The sequence below is a fragment of the Triticum dicoccoides genome, chromosome 7B (assembly GCF_002162155.2).
Source record: "Triticum dicoccoides isolate Atlit2015 ecotype Zavitan chromosome 7B, WEW_v2.0, whole genome shotgun sequence".
Classification (NCBI taxonomy): Eukaryota; Viridiplantae; Streptophyta; class Magnoliopsida; order Poales; family Poaceae; genus Triticum; species Triticum dicoccoides.
The window spans coordinates 599,708,658-599,725,065 of NC_041393.1; the positions used below are offsets into that span (position 1 = coordinate 599,708,658).

At 45.2% G+C, this 16,408-nt stretch overlaps 1 protein-coding gene and 1 long non-coding RNA gene across 3 annotated transcripts; both read left to right on the top strand.

Annotated features, from left to right (window-relative positions):
• Positions 1-9,769: 9,769 nt before the first annotated feature.
• Positions 9,770-12,210, top strand: LOC119338842. 2 transcript variants are annotated; one of them, XR_005164116.1, is made up of 6 exons: positions 9,770-10,268; positions 10,383-10,434; positions 10,505-10,874; positions 10,967-11,252; positions 11,345-11,413; positions 11,823-12,210. It is a non-coding gene; the product is annotated as an uncharacterized LOC119338842 (long non-coding RNA). The 2 variants fall into 2 exon arrangements; XR_005164115.1 differs by having other exon boundaries at positions 11,345-11,407.
• Positions 12,211-13,657: 1,447 nt separating this feature from the next.
• Positions 13,658-15,687, top strand: LOC119340064 (heat shock 70 kDa protein BIP5-like). The gene has a single exon (XM_037611977.1). The coding sequence runs from the start codon at positions 13,658-13,660 to the stop codon at positions 15,638-15,640; it is 1,983 nt and encodes a 660-aa protein (XP_037467874.1). The 3' UTR covers positions 15,641-15,687.
• The last annotated feature ends 721 nt before the right edge of the window (positions 15,688-16,408 follow it).

Sequence of the window (16,408 nt, forward strand, 5' to 3'; positions counted from 1 at the left end):
CACCGGCAAGTCTCTTTACTCGTTCCGTAATGCATCATCTCACAACTAACTCATTAGTTGAAATGCTTGCAAGGCTTAAGTGATGTGTATTACCGAGAGGGCCCAGAGATACCTTTCCGACATTCGGAGTGACAAATCCTAATCTCGAAATACGCCAACTCAACAAGTACCTTCGGAGACACCTGTAGAGCACCTTTATAATCACCCAGTTACGTTGTGACGTTTGGTAGCACACAAAGTGTTCCTCCGGTAAACGGGAGTTGCATAATCTCATAGTCATAGGAACATGTATAAGTCATGAAGGAAGCAATAGCAACATACTAAACGATCGTGTGCTAAGCTAACGGAATGGGTCATGTCAATCAGATCATTCAACTAATGATTTGACCTTGTTAATCAAATAACAACTCCTTGTTCATGGTTAGGAAACATAACCATCTTTGATTAACAAGCTAGTCAAGTAGAGGCATACTAGTGACACTCTGTTTGTCTATATATTCACACATGTATTATGTTTCCGGTTAATACAATTCTAGCATGAATAATAAACATTTATCATGATATGAGGAAATAAATAATAACTTTATTATTGCCTCTAGGGCATATTTCCTTCAGTTGTATGCTGATCGAACAGAGTACCGGCCTGTACCGGCCTTTTGGGTCTTCCGCCCACACCCAGAAGTCCTGAACTAGCCTCGTGCAGATCGGTATTTTTAAGATGGCCTCAGCGTCTATAGGGATGAAAACCCGCCGGACCAAATCTTCCTTGTCCAACATCAACTCTTTTAGCATGTCATACTTAATGAGTGCTTCACAGTCATAAAAGGTGTCCAAGATAATATATTTATATGTGAACCCCTCCTTCCTTATCACTTCCTATTAATTGCAACGATGACCAAGGCTACATTCATCAACTCTCAACAATTTTTATGCCTCATACTTTCTATGTGTGAAGTTATCACTATCCATAAGATCAATATGAACTCTTTTATTCTTTCTACTTTCTCAAGATCATAGCAACATAGCAAAGCCCTTGACTCAACACTAATCTTTATTATAGATAGCTCACGGACTCGATTACAAAAAGAGATCACAATGCAAAGCTCCAAACTACTTGATATCAAAACTTCAAACTACTAGATCAAGATACTACTAAAAGGATCGAACTAAATAAAGCGGTAAAGATAGGAGGGTGATGGTGATACGATACCGGGGCACCTCCCGCAAGCTTGGCAGTTGCCAAGGGGAGTGCCCATTATTTCTTCAGAGGTGACGGAGGTGGTGATGATGACGGTGGATAATCGCACATCAAGCGTAAAAGCTCCTCCAACTTGCAGATAATGCCCTTGAGCCCAACAATATGATCTTTCAACAAAATATTCTCCTCTGTGAGGTACTTGTTCTGTATGCGGGCTAACTCAATCATATTGAAAGCTTTAATCTCTGTTGGAGTGAAAAGGTTAGGTAAAGGTTGAGGGATGTCTTCTTCTTTCACCACCGGAGCTTGAGCCTCCATGGCCTTCTTGATCCCTTCATCCTTGTTGATCTCTTCTGGTTCCTCTCTTTTCCACTCTATCTTCAATAGCCAAGCATCCTTGTCTTCGTTGTTGGAGGAGGGAGAATTCATGGTGCTCTAAATTTGCAACAGAAACAGCTCGAAACAAAAACAGAGGATATTTGCGTGATACGGTGGTCAAAACTTTCGGGAGTATATATAATGATATTTTACCGACCAAAATACGTAACATACAAGAAAACGGAGTCCGGGAGGCAAACGAGGTGCCCACGAGACAGGGGGGCACGCCCTACAGGTGGGGGCGCGCCCTCCTCTCTCGTGGGGGCCTCGTGCCCCTTTCGGACTACTTCTTTCTTCCTAAAATTCTAAAATAATCCAAAACTGATAAAAATTGCCATTAGAGTTGTTTTGGAGTCGGTTTACTTACCGTACCACATACCTATGCCTTTTCGGAGTCTGGAACGTTCTGGAAAGTTTCTCTTATGTATTCCTCAGGGGTTATGGTTTCAATAATATTAGTTTCAACATTGATAGGATTACCTAAAATATAATGTTTAATTCTTTGACCGTTTACCACCCTCGGATTTGTGCCTTCAAAGTTGTTGATTTTTATAGCACCAGAACGATAGACCTCCTCGATAACGTAGGGACCTTCCCATTTTGAGAGAAGTTTTCCTGCAAAAAATCTTAAACGAGAGTTGAACAATAACACAATACGTTAAACTCACGCTTCTATATCCTCTTATCATGCCAGCGTTTGACTTTTTCTTTGAAAAGCTTGGCATTCTCATATGCTTGGGTTCTCCATTCATCAAGGGAGCTAATATCAAACAACCTCTTCTCACCAGCAAGTTTAAAGTCATAATTGAGCTCTTTAACAGCCCAATATGCTTTATGTTCAAGTTCAAGAGGTAAATGACATGCTTTTCCATAAACCATCTTATATGGAGACATACCCATAGGATTTTTGTATGCAGTTCTATAGGCCCATAATGCATCATCAAGTTTTTTGGACCAATTCTTTCTAGATCTATTCACAGTCTTTTGGAAAATTAATTTGAGCTCTCTATTGCTCAACTCTACTTGACCACTAGACTGCGGGTGATAAGGAGATGCGATTCTATGATTGACATCATACTTAGCGAGCATCTTACGGAAAGCACCATGAATAAAGTGTGAACCACCATCAGTCATAAGATATCTAGGGACTCCAAACCTCAGAAAAATAACTTCTTTAAGCATTTTAATAGAAGTGTTATGATCAGCACTACTAGTTGGAATAGCTTCTACCCACTTAGTAATGTAATCAACAACAACTAAAATATGTGTATAACCATTGGAGGCAGGAAAAGGTCCCATATAATCAAAGCCCCAAACATCAAACGGTTCAATAACAAGAGAATAATTCATAGGCATTTCTTGACGTCTACTAATGTTACCTATTCTTTGACATTCATCACAAGATACGACAAACTTACGAGCGTCTTTGAAAAGAGTAGGCCAATAAAAACCAGATTGTAGTACCTTGTGTGCAGTTCTATCTCCAGCGTGATGTCCTCCATAGGATTCAGAGTGACACTTGCGTAGGATTTGTTCCTGTTCATGCTCAGGCACACAACGTCTAATAATACAATCTACTCCTTTATAAAGGTGTGGATCATCCCAGAAGTAATGTCTTAAATCATAAAAGAACATTTTCTTTTGCTGGTATGTGAAACTAGGCGGTATATATTTAGCAACAATGTAATTAGCATAATCAGCATATCAAGGAGGAGTACGAGAAGCACTGACAACCGCTAATTGTTCATCAGGAAAGCTATCATTAATAGGCAGTGGGTCATCAAGAACATTCTCTAGCCTAGACAAGTTGTCTGCAACGGGGTTCTCAGCTTCCTTTCTATCAATAATATGCAAGTCAAATTCTTGGAGCAAGAGAACCCATCTAATGAGTCTAGGCTTAGCATCTTTATTTTCCATAAGATATTTAATAGCAGCATGATCAGTGTGAATAGTAACTTTGGAATCAACAATATAAGGTCTAAACTTATCACATGCAAACACAACTGCTAAAAATTCTTTTTCAGTAGTAGCATAATTTCTCTGGGCAGTATCAAGAGTCTTGCTAGCATAATGGATAACATTCAATTTCTTATCGACTCTTTGCCCTAAAACAGCACCTACAACATAATCACTAGCATCGCCCATAATTTCAAAAGGTAAATTCCAATCAGGTGGCTGAACAATAGGTGCAGTGATCAAAGCCTTCTTAAGTGTTTCAAATGCTTCTACACAATCATCATCAAAAACAAAAGGAATATCTTTTTGCAATAAATTAGTCAGAGGCCTAGAGATTTTAGAAAAGTCCTTAATGAACCTCCTATAAAAACCAGCGTGACCAAGGAAACTTCTTATACCTTTTATGTCCTTGGGACATGGCATCTTTTCAATAGCATCAACTTTGGCTTTATCAATTTCAATACCTCTCTCGGAGATCTTGTGCCCCAAGACAATGCCTTCATTAACCATAAAGTGACACTTTTCCCAATTCAGGACAAGACTAGTGTCTTCGCATCTCTGCAAAACTCGATCAAGGTTGCTTAAACAATCATCAAAAGAGGATCCATAGATGGAGAAGTCATCCATGAATACCTCACAAATCTTTTCACAAAAATCAGAAAATATAGCCATCATGCATCTTTGAAAGGTAGCAGGTGCATTACATAAACCAAAAGGCATACGTCTATAAGCAAAAGTACCAAAAGGGCAAGTAAAAGTAGTTTTAGATTGATCCCCCGCTGATACAGGTATCTGAGAGAAGCCAGAATAACCATCTAGGAAGCAAAAATGTGTGTGTTTGGATAGCCTTTCTAGCATTTGATCAATAAAAGGTAAAGGGTAATGATCTTTCTTAGTGGCTTTATTTAACTTACGAAAATCAATTACCATCCTATAACCCCTAATAATTCTTTGCAGGATCAATTCATCTTTATCATTAGGAACAACGGTAATACCTCCCTTTTTGGGGACACAATGGACAGGGCTTACCCATTCACTATCAGCAACGGGATAAATAATACCTGCCTCAAGGAGTTTTAGTATCTCCTTTCTTACCACTTCCTTCATTTTGAGATTTAATCGTCTTTGAGGATCTCTAACTGGTTTGGCATCTTTCTCCATCGAAATTTTGTGTTGACATAATGTGGAACTAATGCCCTTAAGATCATCCAGAGTATATCCAATAGCAGCTCGGTGCTTCTTCAGAGTTTTCAATAATCTTTTTTTCTTCTTTCTCTGAAAGGTTAGCACTAACAATAACATGGTATATTTCTTTTTCATCAATATAAGCATACTTAAGATTATCAGGTAATGGTTTGAGTTCAAACACGGGATCACCCTTGGGTGGAGGGGGATCCCCAAGAATTTCAACGGGAAGGTTATGTTTCAGCATAGGTTCTTGTTTAAGGAACACTTCATCTATTTCTTCCCTTTCCTTCATAAACATATCATTTTCATGGTCTAGTAAATATTGTTCTAATGGATCAGTTGGAGGAACAACAATGGAAGCAAGACCAATAATTTCATCCTTACTAGATGGTTCCTCTTCACGGTGTTGTCTACGAAATTTAGTAAAGTTGAACTCATGAGACATATCACCTAGACCAATAGTAACTACATCCTTTTCGCAATCTATCCTAGCATTAACGGTATTCAAGAAGGGTCTACCAAATATAATGGGACAAAAGCTATCTTGTGGGGAGCCAAGAACAAGAAAATCAGCAGGATATTTAGTTTTTCCACACAAGACTTCAACATCCCTAACAATTCCCATTGGTGAGATAGTATCTCTATTGGCAAGTTTAATTGTGACATCAATATCTTCTAACTCAGCAGGTGCAATATCATGCTTAATTTCTTTGTATAAGTCAATAGGTATTGCACTAGCACTTGCACCCATATCACATAAGCCATGATAACAATGATCTCCTATTTTAACAGAAATAACAGGCATGCCTACCACAGGTCTATGTTTATCTTTAGCACAAGGTTTAGCAATTCTAGCAGTTTCATCACAGAAGTAAATAACATGCCCATCAATATTATCAGACAAGAGATCTTTAACAATAGCAATATTAGGTTAAAACTTTGATTTGCTCAGGAGGTGTATAAGTTCTAACATTGCTCTCACGAACAACAGTCGAAGCTTTAGCATGATCTTCTATCCTAACAGGAAAAGGAGGTTTTCAACATAAGCAGTAGGAATAATAGGATCACTATATGTAATAGTCTTCTCTTCGACTGTAATAGGTGCAACTACTTTCACTTCAACAGGAGGATTATATTTAAACCACTTCTCTTTAGGGAGAACAACGTGAGTAGCAAAAGTTTCACAAAAAGTAGCTACTATCTCAGAGTCAAGTCCACACTTAGAGCTAAATCCGCGGAAAGCATCGGTATCGATAAAAGATTTAACACAATCAAACTTAGGTGTCATACCTGACTCCTTACCATCGTCGGAACCCCAATCTTCAGAGTTGCGTTTAATACTTTCCAATAAGTCCCATTTGAAATCAAAGTTGCAAAAGGATTAGCTAGCAGTTTTTCTATCATACCCGAAGGAATATCAAAGTGAATATTTTCATAAGGTTCAGTAGGTTGAGGATCATCTATTGGCTCTTCTGGTTGGGGTGAAGATACTCCGAACAAGCCCCTCAAAGGATTAGTTTCCATAGTGACAAGTAACAGAAAATTTCAGCACACTATATAAATGTTTCCTTACCAAGTTCCACTCACCAAGAGCGCTACGCTCCCCGGCAACGGCACCAGAAAAGAGACTTGATGACCCACAAGTATAGGGGATCTATCATAGTCCTTTCGCTAAGTAAGAGTGTCGAACCCAACGAGGAGCAGAAGGAAATGATAAGCGGTTTTCAGTAAGGTTTTCTCTGCAAGCACTGAAATAGTAGGTAATAGATAGTTTTGTGATAAGATAAATAGTAACGAGCAAAAGTAAATAAAGTAAATAAAGTGCAGCAAGGTGGCCCAATCCTTTATGTATCAAAGGATAAGCCTGGACAAACTCTAATAATGAAGAAGGAGCTCCCGAGGACACATTGGGAATTATCGTCAAGCTAGTTTTCATCACGTTCATAAGATTCGCGTTCGGTACTTTGATAGTTTGATATGTGGGTGGACCGGCACTTGGGTACTGCCCTAACATGGACAAGCATCCCACTTATGATTAACCCCTATTGCAAGCATCCGCAACTACAAAAAGGAGTATTAAGGTAAACCTAACCACAACATTAAACGTATGGATCCATATCAACCCCTAACGAAGCAACGCATAAACTAGGGTTTAAGCTTCTGTCACTCTAGCAACCCATCATCTACTTATTACTTCCCTATTCCTTCCTCTAGGCCCAAATAATGGTGAAGTGTCATGTAGTCGACGTTCACATAACACCACTAGAGGAAAGACAACATACATCTCATCAAAATATCGAACGAATACCAAATTCACATGATTACTAATAGCAAGACTTCACCCATGTCCTGAGGAAAAAACGTAACTACTCACAAAGCATATTCATGTTCATAATCAGAGGAGTAATAATATGCATAAAGGATCTGAACATACGATCTTCCACCAAGTAAACCAAATAGCATCAACTACAAGGAGTAATCAACACTACTAGCAACCCACAGGTACCAATTTGTTGTTTTGATACAAGATTGGATACAAGAGATGAACTAGGGTTTTGAGATGAGATGGTGCTGGTGAAGATGTTGATGGAGATTGACCCCCTCCCTATGAGAGGATTATTGGTGATGACGTTGGTGATGATTTCCCCCTCTCGGAGGGAAGTGTCCCCGGCAGAACAGCTCCGCCAGAGCCCTAGATTGATTCCGCCAAGGTTCCGCCTCGTGGCGGCGGAGTTTCGTCCCGTAAGCTTGCCCACAATTTTTTTTCAGGACAAAACCCTTCATATAGCAGAAGATGGCAGCCGGAAGCCCACCAGGGGGCCCAGGAGATAGGGGGCGAGCCCTACAGGGGGTGCCCCCTGTCTCCTGGACAGGGTGTGGGCCCCCTGGCCTATTTCTTTTGCCCAAAAATTCTTATTAAATACGAAAAGTTGTTTTGTGGAGTCTCAGGTCTTTTGGAGTTGTGAAGAATAGGTTTCCAACGTTTGCTCCTTTTCCAGCCAGAATTCCAGCTGCCGGCATTCCCCCTCTTCATGGTAAACCTTGTAAAATAAGAGAGAATAGCCATAAGTATTGAGATATAATGTGTAATAACAGTCCATAATGCAATAAATATTGATATAAAAGCATGATGCAAAATGGACGTATCAGCGAACAACCATCCCTTGGCACTGTCATCCGTGTTCATGCACATGTGTTCCACAAGATCTGCACTTGACAGCGCCCACACGCTCCTCGACATGGTGCAGTCTAGCATGGAATGACGCCAGTTGTCGGCTACACCACAAATAGCACATTCACTCGTTGTAGACATGTTCCGATGCTGCAAGATGTCACTTGTTGGGAGAGAATGTTGTGCGAGGCGCCAAACAAACACCTTCAGTTTTGATGGCACTTGCATGCCCCAAACCGATGACCATCCTTTGCGTTCAGTGCTGTTGTTGGATACAACTTCTACTTCCTCTAGCCAAGCTTCTCTGCCAGTCTTTATACGAACAATCATGTTGTATGCTGATCGAACAGAGTACCGGCCTTTCGGGTCTTCCGCCCACACCCAGAAGTCCTGAACTAGCCTCGTGCAGATTGGTATTTTTAAGATGGCCTCAGCGTCTACAGGGATGAAAACCCGCCAGACCAAATCTTCCCGCCAAGCTGCCATGCTGTGGTCCAATAATTCGGCCACTGTCCTCGGCGGGTTAGCCATGAGAGATGTCACAGGTGTTGAGAAACCCTCCCTGGGGATCCAGCTATGAATCCAGATGTTCGTCGATGATCCATCTCCTATCTGCCTGATGATGCCTTGCTTCATAATGTTTCGGCCATCTATAATGGCACGCCATATTTGAGAAGGTCGTGACCCCAACTCGGCCTCAAGTATTGAGGTATTAGGGTAGTAAATCGGCTTTAGCAATCGTGCACTGAGCGAGTCCGGTTCCTGAAGCAATCGCTATGCCTGTCTTGACAGAAGAGCTAGGTTAAAAATCTCCATGTCACGGAAGCCGAAACCACCTAGGCTGCTCGGTTTTGTCATCACATCCCACGAGAGTCACGGTTTTGTTTTCGCGAGAGGCACGGTTGTGCTTTCGCGAGAGGCCTGGCCGTGCCTCTTGAAAACAAAAAAAATGTGTTTTCTGTTTTTTTTCTTCCGCGAGAGGCACGGTTTTGCTTCCGCGAGAGGCACGGTTGTGCTTTCGCGAGAGGCACGGGCGTGCCTCTTTTGGAAAGAGAAAAAACGCGTTTTCTATTTTTTTTTCTTTCGCGAGAGGCACGGTTGTGCTTTCGCGAGAGGCACGGGCGTGCCTCTTTCGGAAAGGAAAAATGCGTTTTCTGTTTTTTTTTCTTTCGTGAGAGGCACGGTTTTGCTTCCGTGAGAGGCACGGTTGTGCTTTCGCGAGAGCCACGGGCGTGCCTCTTTCAGAAAGAGAAAAAAATATGTTTTCTATTTTTTTTCTTTCGCTAGAGGCACTGTTTTGTTTCCGCGAGAGGCATGGTTGTGATTTTGTCAGAGGCACGGGCGTGCCTCTTTCGGAAAGGGGGAAAAACCCGTGTTCCTGGTTCGGTTTTTTTGTCGGTATTTTTAGTCCGGTTTTTTCGTGAAAAAAAAAGTTCGTCAAAACCTATCAACATGGGATCTAGTTTTGAAGATCTCGACGCGAGGAATCCAACGGCGAAAGCGGTTCGAGATTTGAACGCATGGTTTAAGAGATAAATCGTTTTGAATAAAGGGATCTACAAAAAAAGGAAAACTCCAAGGTTGTGACAAGTGACGCACATGCAGCGCGCCACTTGTCGCAACCTGGGGAAGTTGGAGTGATCTACTCCTTAATTGGTGATTTCGGGGAAAACGTGCGGTCAAAGGAGGAGTAACAGCCGAGACGGGCCGCACCTGATCCTACGGGCCATTAGTTTCCCAACATTATTATTTTACCTAAAAAAACTTTCGGAAATCCAGTCCAACCCTCAAAGGCCAAAGCCCACTCCACGGCCCAAACGCAATTGACTAAAACTAAACCTCCGCAGGAGGCACATCACCTCGCCACCAAGATCTCAGAAAAAAAAAAAGAACACGCCACCAGACTCCTCGCCGCCGCGGTGCTTCTTTCGACGCCGTCCCGCCGAAGCAGCGCGCTCTCCCGTTTCTCCCCGACTCCGTCCGCGGAAGCAGAAAGCCCCCGTCCCGCTTCTACCCGACTCCTTCCGTGGAAGCAGAAAATCCCCGTCCCGCTTCTCCCCGACGGCTGACGACTGCGCGTCCCCTCCTGACGGCGAGGCGGCAGCGCGGAGAAGGGGAGGGGCGGCGAGTCGGGTGCTCGGAGCAGGCACCCAGTCGCGGTGGAGCAGTTGCAGTCGACAAGGCCACGGCAAGTTTTCTCCCAAATCCCAAACCCCCAGGAGTGACAGCGCGTTAGGTTTTGCCCAACGACGGCGCCCTCGCCCTGCGGCTGCGGGCAGGGCACCCGCGACGCCGGACCACTAGACCGCCGTTGCACCGAGGTCGCAACCCTAACTTCCCCACCGGCCGCACAGCCAACGTTCTCGTAGTCCTTTGGTATGGCCAGTATGCCAAGTAATTCTTTTTTCTGTATCCAACACACAATTAATCTCTATGCTTTATCTGCTCTTAATATTTATCATGCCTTAGTCTGATCCGATTTTTTTGCAGATCTTAGCCAGACAGTAGGATGGATGGAAATGCTGAAGCTGATTCTACCCTTGTACGTTTCCTTGTTACAACTTAGTTCGTATCTTTATCCGAATGTTCATTCTTATTTCGTATATTTTCAGATTTTCGACAAAGAAACATTGGATAAAGTCTATGAAAAAGTGGCTCCATCGATTGTGAAAGTCTTGGTAAAACCATTTAGCACGGGATTTGTTGTCTCGTCCACAGAGAAACATAACATGGTAGCTGTTTGTTCCATGTTGTTAATTGAGCGCAAAGAGAAGATACAAGTCCGTTATTCTGATGGAGATACTGCTGTTGTTGATCATACTGAAAAAGTCTCTAACAGTGGCATGACTATACTGTATGCACGTAAAACTGGAAAGGCACGCCAGCAGTACAATTTGGAGTCTTGGAGGATATCATATGCCAAAAGATTGTGAGTCTTTTTCCTTACAAGGACGGCCTCATGATGTTCAAAGGTCACATAGGGTAAGGAAGTTTCTTCTTGTATTCTTTCTTCAGAACTTACCATACTCGACAATGGACCGATTAGATCCTCACAAATTTTCTATTATTTTCAGTTTAGATGATTGTACCTGTGAGGATTCCAGTGGGAACATTATTCCAGGCCAAAATGTCTTCTCATTCACTTGTCCTGTGGGGGGTTCTTACTCGAAAGATCCTGACACAGATTCTGATATTAAGAAACGATTCATGGTACTGACTATTGGTGCTCCTGTGTTTAACTTGGATGGTGAAGTTCTTGGCATGATTGATTGGTTTAGCCGATCATATGATCTGAAATTTGCAAGAAAATCATCTGAGTTTCGTGATGAACTTAATAAACCAGGACGTGTGAACTGGCAGGTAACACCCTATAAAACTATTATTTTTGTAATAATGTTGATTAGACTGAGTTTGTAATTATAGTGTTATACATTGACTTAATTAAATTACAGGGGGGGAGCCGTGGTGCAGGGCAGAGATTGTGAGAGCTTGCAAGTTGTCTTCCTACTTTCACGGTAAATGTATGGCAAACTTCAATAGTTGTAAGAACATTCTAATATTACTATATTTGTGGCGACCATCTTGATACATTTATTAAACTCAATTCTAGTTCTATATTGATTATGCTCTGTGAGCTCAACTAGGTTGTGAGGCACCCTTGGAGAGTTTGGTAAGGACAGCTACGTCGAGGTCGCTAACTAACTTCCTTTGCAGATGCATAATGCTAGTCATTGTAGCATTATCCATGTTCGTGCTCCCCTCATCGGGACAGAATTTGCTACTAGTCTCCCATTTTATGTTGTATCTGCCGTGCTAACCATGCTCCCAATTTGCACAATTGCCTAAACTTATACAAACAGTTGCTAACAGAATTAAGTGAATACTTGTCATTCCTTGATCTCATGTGTTGTTTGTGATGTTCTTCTCCAGCTGAGGCCAAATAAGAAGCTGGGTTCCTGGCACTCAACTGTTGGAGGGCGAGCAGTCCGGTGATCTATGAGTCAACCTGCAGAAGTGCCACGCATCAGTTGGATCAGTTGTCTTGGCATCGGGGATAACCTCAGTTATCTTTGAGTGACTGGTTGGTCCGTCCTAGTTTGTTAACTTGTGTTGAACCTTATTTCCTTCGTTGATTTAGGTCATGTCCTGGTTTATCACCCCTTGCTTGGTGTTGAACCTTATGACCTCCGTTGATTTAAGTCATGTCCTAGTTTATCAACTCCTTGCTGGGTGTTGAACCCTATTACCTGATTGTGTATGTGATATCCTAATTATTTACCCTCTGCTGGGTGTTGAACCTTGATAGTTGGTTGGTTTAGGTGCCTTCCTAGTTTATTAACCCCTTGTTGTGTGTTGAACAACCATAATTGTTTATTTTCTCTGCCTATAATAATATTATAAAGGGCTGGAGTGAGGCAAGCGGGAGCTCACTCGGTCCGGCCATAGCCTCGGCAAAAGGAACGCCCGCTTGCTGGTGGGCACGTCCATGTATAGTTTTTGCAGCTTGGCCTAAGAGCATCTACAGCCATCCGTCTCAAACACCTCTCGTACTCGTCCAGGCGGACAGCCTGGACACCCTGATTACTGACTGGTCGAAAAAGACGCCTCAAACTAGCCTTAAACGTTTGGGCTGGACTGAGAGTCACTGCTTTCGTCCTCGAAGACCATGGCGCTGAAATGTGCGGTGGCCGGCGGCGGAGACAGAGGGGGGCGAGGCAAAATGAGGGGGGGAGAGAGAGAGCGGCTCGGTCGGGTTCAGCCTAGTCAGCGAGCGGCGCGGGCCGATTCGGCCAGCGTGTTGCCTGACAGGTGGGCCCAGCCTGTCGAAATTACTGTCACACGCGTTTATACGCACCTCTGACCGTATTGCACTACTTAGGCCCTGAGTTGGTACTAAACTGCAAAACTTTTGAGTAGTGGTACCAATCCGTGAGTAGGTGCTGAAGTGTAGGTACCGAGATGACGGTGGCGGAGGCGCGGGCTGCCGCAGAGGAGTAAGTCATCCGCGCCTTCATTGTAAAGAAGCAGCATCGCCCGACAGCGGAATCGGGCAGTCCGGAGCTGATGGTGGTTGCGGAGCTCATGGCTCGTCCTTCTCCTAGTCGTCCTACTGCCCCGGTACAAGCACCATCGAGGCATAAGGTTTTTTTAGTTCGGTCTACGGCGCTAAAGTATTTATGTCCTCATCGCAAAGCACGGACAATTGCCTAGTAAGAACTTATAAAGACCTTTAGGGATCGGCTAGAGATGATTTCTCATCGACGTTTCCATGAGGCTCAGACGTTAATGAATATTTTTCATTATCAGAATCAGTTTTTTAGGGAAATGAATAAATAAAAAGCTTCCATGATTTTTTTAAGGGAATAAAAACCTTCCATGATGCCCACACTTTTTTTTTTGAAAGAAAGAAAGAAAGAAAGAAAGAACCATGATGCCCACACTTGAATATACAAAAGGCCGTGAAAGGCCCATAAACAAACTGAAAACCGAAAACTTAACACATTGACGTTCGTATATCATCGATCGAGTCGGGAACGACATACGTATCGTGTGCCTTCGCATCGACACGTCATGGCATCTTGTTAACCGTCAGATCGGCAGAACTCACGGCGGAGATCACCAGCGTGACGCGTCCAAGTTTAAATTGGAGTCGGAGACCGCCTCCGACTTCCTCCTTGCACCACAGACGCACGCAATAAATACGTACGACGGGCTCCTCTCCAAAGCAACAAACAGAGACGAAGCAAAACAACTTCCGGTCGGCAATGGCTCGTGCCGCGTCGACGTGGATGTTGGCCACGCTCCTCGCCGCGTTGCTTCTCCTTCTCGCGATCCCAGCTGGTTCCGCCGCTGCGCCCGCGGAAGGCAACACGGGCACCGTCATCGGCATCGACCTCGGCACCACCTACTCCTGCGTCGGCGTCTACCGGAACGGCCGCGTCGAGATCATCGCCAACGACCAGGGCAACCGGATCACGCCCTCCTGGGTGGCCTTCACCGACGGCGGCGAGCGGCTCATCGGCGAGGCCGCCAAGAACCAGGCCGCCGCCAACCCGGAGCGCACCATCTACGACGCCAAGCGCCTCATCGGCCGCGACTTCGCCGACGCCGTCGTGCAGCGCGACATCAAGCTGCTGCCCTACTCCGTCGTCGACCGCAAGGGCAAGCCGCACATCCAGGTGCAGGTCAAGGACGGCGACGTGCGCGTCTTCAGCCCCGAGGAGGTCAGCGCCATGGTGCTTACCAGGATGAAGGAGACCGCCGAAGCCTACCTCGGCGAGAAGGTCACGCACGCCGTCGTCACCGTGCCGGCCTACTTCAACGACGCGCAGCGCCAGGCCACCAAGGACGCCGGCGTCATCGCCGGGCTCAACGTCATCCGCATCGTCAACGAGCCCACCGCCGCGGCCATCGCCTACGGCATCGACGAGAAGGGGCCCGAGAAGAACGTCCTCGTCTTCGACCTCGGCGGCGGCACCTTTGACGTCAGCGTGCTCTCCATCGACAATGGCGTCTTCGAGGTCCTGGCCACCAACGGCGACACGCACCTCGGCGGTGAGGATTTCGACCAGCGCCTCATGGACTACTTCATAAAGCTCATCAAGCGGAAGCACGGCCGGGACATCGCCGGCGACCTGCGCGCGCTGGGGAAGCTGCGCCGGGAGTGCGAGCGCGCCAAGCGTGCGCTCAGCAACCAGCACCAGGTGCGCGTCGAGATCGAATCGCTCTTCGACGGCGTCGACTTCTCGGAGCCGCTCACCAGGGCACGGTTCGAGGAGCTCAACAACGACCTTTTCCGCAAGACGATGGTGCCGGTGAAGAAGGCCATGGCGGACGCCGGGCTAAGCAAGGCTGACATCGACGAGATCGTGCTCGTCGGTGGCAGCACCAGAATTCCCAAGGTGCAGCAGCTCCTCAAGGACTACTTCAACGGCAAGGAACCCAACAAGGGGGTCAACCCCGACGAGGCCGTCGCGTACGGCGCCGCCGTGCAGGCCAGCATCGTGAGTGGACACGTCGACGAGAACACCAAAACCATGATCCTGCTCGACGTCGCGCCGCTTACACTAGGCATGGAGACGGTCGGCGGCGTGATGACGAAGCTGATCCCGAGGAACACGGTGGTTCCGACGAAGAAGACGCAGGTGTTCACCACGTACCAGGACAAGCAGACCACCGTGTCCATCAAGGTCTACGAGGGCGAGCGGAGCATGACCAAGGACAACAGGCTCCTCGGCAAGTTCGATCTCTCCGGAATCCCGCCGGCTCCGAGGGGCACGCCGCAGATCGAGGTGACGTTCGAGGTGGACGTCAACGGCATCCTGCATGTGAAGGCGGCGGACAAGGGCACCGGCAAGTCGGAGAAGATCACCATCACCAACGACGACCGTCGGCATAGCCAGGAGGACATCGACCGGATGGTGCGCGAGGCAGAGGAGTTTGCCGAGGCGGATCACAAGCTCAAGGAGCGGGTCGACGCTCGGAACAAGCTAGAGACGTACGTGTACGGCATCAAGAACACTGTCGATGGCAAGATGGGCGATGCCATGGAGAGCGATGAGAAGGAGAAGATCAAGGATGCGGTGAGGGAGGTGAACGAGTGGCTCGATGACAACGCGGAGACGGAGAAGGACGACTACGATGAGAAGCTCATGGAGCTGGAAGACGTGTGCAGCCCTATCATCACGGCGGTGTACCAGAGGTCTGGAGGTGCACCAACCGAGGAAGACGAACATGATGAACTCTAAGCTTGTTAGATCTTTATAGCATCACTGGTTTTAATTATTATTTTCTATGTAGATATGCACGTTGCGTTGCATCTTCCTGTAATATAAAGTTGTGACATAGTAATTAATTCTAGTTTAGAACGTAATCACTGGTTAAACATGATTTGGTTTTATGCGTGCACTTTGTTTCAGTGGTTTATTGGAATGCATGTATACACAACTCTAGTGAATCTCTAGTTGTGTAACTGATCATGTTGTGTCCCACCACAAGGACCGTAACTACATTGGGGAAGACACAAGTGGGTCAACCGCAAATTGCAACACTGAACAACATAGCAAGTTCTCTTCCACACATGTAGCAGAGATTAATACGGAACCAACCATTGTCCAAAATTTATTGTCAAATTTGCTTCTTCCCTTGATTTTCTGCATAGCGAATAGACTAATTCTTTCAAGGCAAAATATTGCAAAATAAGGGCTGTCAGGCTCTTAAGTTCTTTTTGTGTAAGTCCCAATTATCCGCCCATACCTTTGTACAACGCATCTCCTGGTTAATAAAAATAATCAACATTTTCAATGTGATGAATTGACGACAACAAAGATTTCTAAGGGAGAGTAACGGTACTGGCTAGCTAATCATACGAAAGATTTTCATGAAAATTGATGCAAATTGTTGTCAATTTTATAGAGTAAGTGAGTCAGCAGAAAACTAGTGCCCCACATGGACGTTGGTTGGTATTAGCCGAGGACGCCTTATGACACCATGAGGTCATGAGGATAAACCACACT

What these genes read in the sequence shown, in the direction of transcription:
- LOC119340064 (XM_037611977.1), top strand. Translation starts at nt 13,658, where the DNA reads ATGGCTCGTGCCGCGTCGACGTGGATGTTGGCCACGCTCCTCGCCGCG.